The 3,267-nt window shown below is 39.5% G+C and overlaps 1 protein-coding gene and 1 long non-coding RNA gene across 2 annotated transcripts in view; both read right to left on the bottom strand.

Annotated features, from left to right (window-relative positions):
• LOC116706511 (uncharacterized) overlaps positions 1-208 on the bottom strand; it is a 17,764-nt gene extending 17,556 nt beyond the window's left edge. The window contains exon 1 of the long non-coding RNA XR_004336256.1: positions 1-208. This exon is cut by the window's left edge and continues 53 nt beyond it. This is a non-coding gene — a long non-coding RNA (uncharacterized LOC116706511).
• A 551-nt stretch (positions 209-759) lies between these two features.
• Positions 760-3,267, bottom strand: part of LOC116706702 (cholesterol 24-hydroxylase) — a 136,259-nt gene continuing 133,751 nt past the window's right edge. Inside the window, exons 9-12 of the mRNA XM_032543643.1 lie at positions 3,133-3,243; positions 2,271-2,359; positions 1,558-1,624; positions 760-1,474 (exon numbers count right to left, since the gene is read on the bottom strand). Of these exons, the coding sequence (XP_032399534.1) occupies positions 1,325-1,474; positions 1,558-1,624; positions 2,271-2,359; positions 3,133-3,243 (417 nt within the window). The 3' untranslated portion in view covers positions 760-1,324. The remainder of the gene's footprint in view (positions 1,475-1,557; positions 1,625-2,270; positions 2,360-3,132; positions 3,244-3,267) is intronic.

Raw genomic sequence — 3,267 nt, 5'->3', positions numbered from 1 at the left:
ATATAAGCAATAACCAATAAACGATATGAAAATCAGAAAGAGCAATAACAAAGCAGTCCAGCTCGAAACGGCATGGAAAAATGACATTTTAACAACTCAAGCTCAATAGACTGTTACGTTAGAACGACAGAAAGATAGTCCAAAGAGTTGGTTAGTCCAAAGCCAGTTAGACTCGGTTGTCAAGTTCTCCAGGTGCGGGGGCGTCTCACAGGGCGCAGGCTCCGCCCTCTTAAAGGGACAGTCACGAGTTCAGAAATGAGAAAAACACATGGTTCATAAAAGAAGTAACACTAAAGAACGCCTATTTTACTTCAAGTACCATAAACTGTATAAAATACTACCACACATTTAAATTGATTTGTGTAGTATATATTTAGCTTTTACTATTTACAAACTATTTGACTGTTATTAGTAAAATCTAGTTATTTTTTGTATTTGTTCATATCTAAGCAATGGAACTGTTGTTGAAGTAGTTGGCCCATAATCGTTTCTCAATTAAAAATGTGACTTTTACTGCCCTTCTATCAAGATTAGCCTCTGACTAAAATGTGATTCCCCACTCAACAACTGTTATTACATTTAAAGAGAAAATTAAATGAAAAATCTCCTAAATTAAGCTAAGAAGCGTTCTAATGAATTTTTGCTTTTTAGAAATTGTTTTGCGAGGTCACATCGCCCCCGTGTGTACACTGTCAGTAAGAACCAGACACAGCAGGTTGAGTACATACACAGCATGGAATAAAATCACATTTTCAGGCATTAAATTAATCATTAATTTATTGAAGTGCAAAACAAACAAAGTCCTTTCTGCAGCAGAAAAAAACCCTCTGTATGTGTACAAAACCAATAAATTTAATTCTAAAAAAATGCTGTAATTCAGCATTTGTTTAATTCAGCATTTGTATATCAGTGTTAAAGGCACAAAACAAGTGTAGAAGCTTAGTGGGTATAGGAGAGCAGTTACACCGAGATACAGAGGGCTAGTTACAGCAAATTCAAGTGCTAATAACAGAAGGAAAAGTGGTCCCATATGTTTATTAGTGGTCAGTAATAACTAATACAGATGCAGAAAACTTTATTAATTCCCAAGGGGCAATTGATCCTCATACCTGCATATGGAAATAATGTTTGTTTCATTAAAGCAAGCACTGATAATATCTTCTATATACAGAAAAGTGATAAAACTCTGCAGCATAAGATGCTTCTGGCTAAGGCAGGAGTACAACGCTGCAGGCAGTAAGCTAGTCTAAGTAAACCAAAAACCCGTACACACCACATGAACCCTTTTTGTTTCTTCTCATGTTATACGGCCCTGTTAGACCATTTACTTGTTTTGGTCCCTGTGTCTGACAGAGCACACCACTCCACTCTTTGGCTTGAGTGTGCCAGTGTCCAGTATATCAAAGGTCTGTCCCGGCACAAGGGGGAAGTCAAACCTCTGGAGCAGCTTGGCCATCACCACTTTAGCCTCCATCTGCAATTGCCCCAACACACATTGAGTTAATTTCATGCATTGTTATGTTTTTGTGTGCGTTGACTATTTATGACATCACCCACCTGAGCAAAGCTCTGTCCTAGGCATGAGCGTGGACCGAGTGCAAAGGGGTAGTAGCAATAATACGGCCTTTTAAAACAGATAAAAGACAGCATCAGTTAATGTACAATGTTTCCCTTCTTTCATCTGGGACAATGATCAGTGTTCTAAAATGTTAAAGGTCCCATGACATGGTGCTCTTTGGATGCTTTTCTATAGACCTCAGTGGTCCCCCAATGCTGTGTCTGAAGTGTCTTTTATATAGACCTTAGTGGTCCCCTAATACTGTATCTGAAGTCTCTTTTATATAGACCTTAGTGGTCCCATAATACTGTATCTGAACTCTATTTCCCGAAATTCAGCCTTGGTTCAGAATTACAGCCACTAGAGTCAGTCCCACAAGGAGTTTTCCTTATTATGTGCCACTTCTGAGTCTGTAGCTTTTGAGGAGGAGAGAGGGGGGGGGCAAGGTGGAGGCTGGGGGTGAGGCCTTGACAAACTGCCACTATGCTTGTTTGAAAGCAATGAGGTCTCTCTCTCATGGGTGGGCCAAATTCTCTGGCCGGGCAAAGCAGAGAAACCGGAGGTAACCTTGCTCCTTATGACCTCATAAGGGGCAAGATTCAAGCTCAGCCCATCTGAGCTTTTCATTTTCTCAAAGGAAGAGCAGGATATCCAGGGCCTTTAAGACTAAAAATAAACTGCGTCATTTTGTGAAAACTTGTATGCTACTTACTTGGGAGCATCTGGGTGAAATCTGTCTGGATCAAATGTCAGCGGGTCCTTGAAGAATTTCTCCATTCTCCCAGCCGCATAGGAGCTCAACTGAATTTCAGAACATTTTGATAGCAGATTAATATTCACTGTACCTCAGGTTGTGGCATGTTGATACATTATGATATATTATGGGCAGCAAGCTATGCCCCGTCTCCTTCTCCCAGGAGTATTTTTTTAATTTTGAGAAGTCCTTCAACTCTTTAAAATCTGAGATTACAGAGTTGAACTTGTTAAAATGAATGTACCTTGTGTTACTGAAGGTTTTATATTGTTGTTATATTGTTATGTCTTGCTGCTGCATGCAATTTTATACCTGAATCTTTTAAATATATTGTGTGTATATTGTGTACATTTTTATATTGTGGGAAACGTTGCAAACTTAAGAATTTCATTGCATGGTGTAAAATCTGTGCATATGACAAATAAATATCTTGAAATCTTGAAAGTGCAGCTTTAGCCTCTTTCTGACCAAGTAGTTACAACACCGTAGTTACAGGATCAGTCCACTTCTAAACAGTTCTACTAACTACTGTCCCCCAAAATCCGGTTTTGGTCATTTGCATTCGCACTGGCCATCGGAACTGGTAAGAACTGGTAAGAACTGGTAGGAGGGAAAAAAAAAATGTTATAAGAACGTTATGTTCTTTGAACTGCAAAAATCCCTTCGGTTGGAAAGCGGCTACTGTCTCAACCTCACCTGTCAAACAGTGACCAGTTGTTTAAGTGATAGGTGCCATTGTGCTTTTGTACATAAATAAATAAAAACCAATCCATAAAACCTTTTTGGGTTCTGACACACTTCCTGCTTTAGAGGTACTCACAATACATGAGACTCCTCCAGGTACGTGGATGCCATCAATGACAATGTCTTTGGGTAGATCACGAGATGTGCTTGGAGCTGTCGAGTACATCCTCAGAGTCTCTTTCAGCACCTGGGAGGAGGTTACAGTGTGATC

This window comes from Etheostoma spectabile, chromosome 18 (genome assembly GCF_008692095.1).
Source record: "Etheostoma spectabile isolate EspeVRDwgs_2016 chromosome 18, UIUC_Espe_1.0, whole genome shotgun sequence".
Classification (NCBI taxonomy): Eukaryota; Metazoa; Chordata; class Actinopteri; order Perciformes; family Percidae; genus Etheostoma; species Etheostoma spectabile.
The sequence above is the reverse complement of the archived record's forward strand: the minus strand, read 5'-3'. Positions and strand labels throughout refer to the sequence as shown.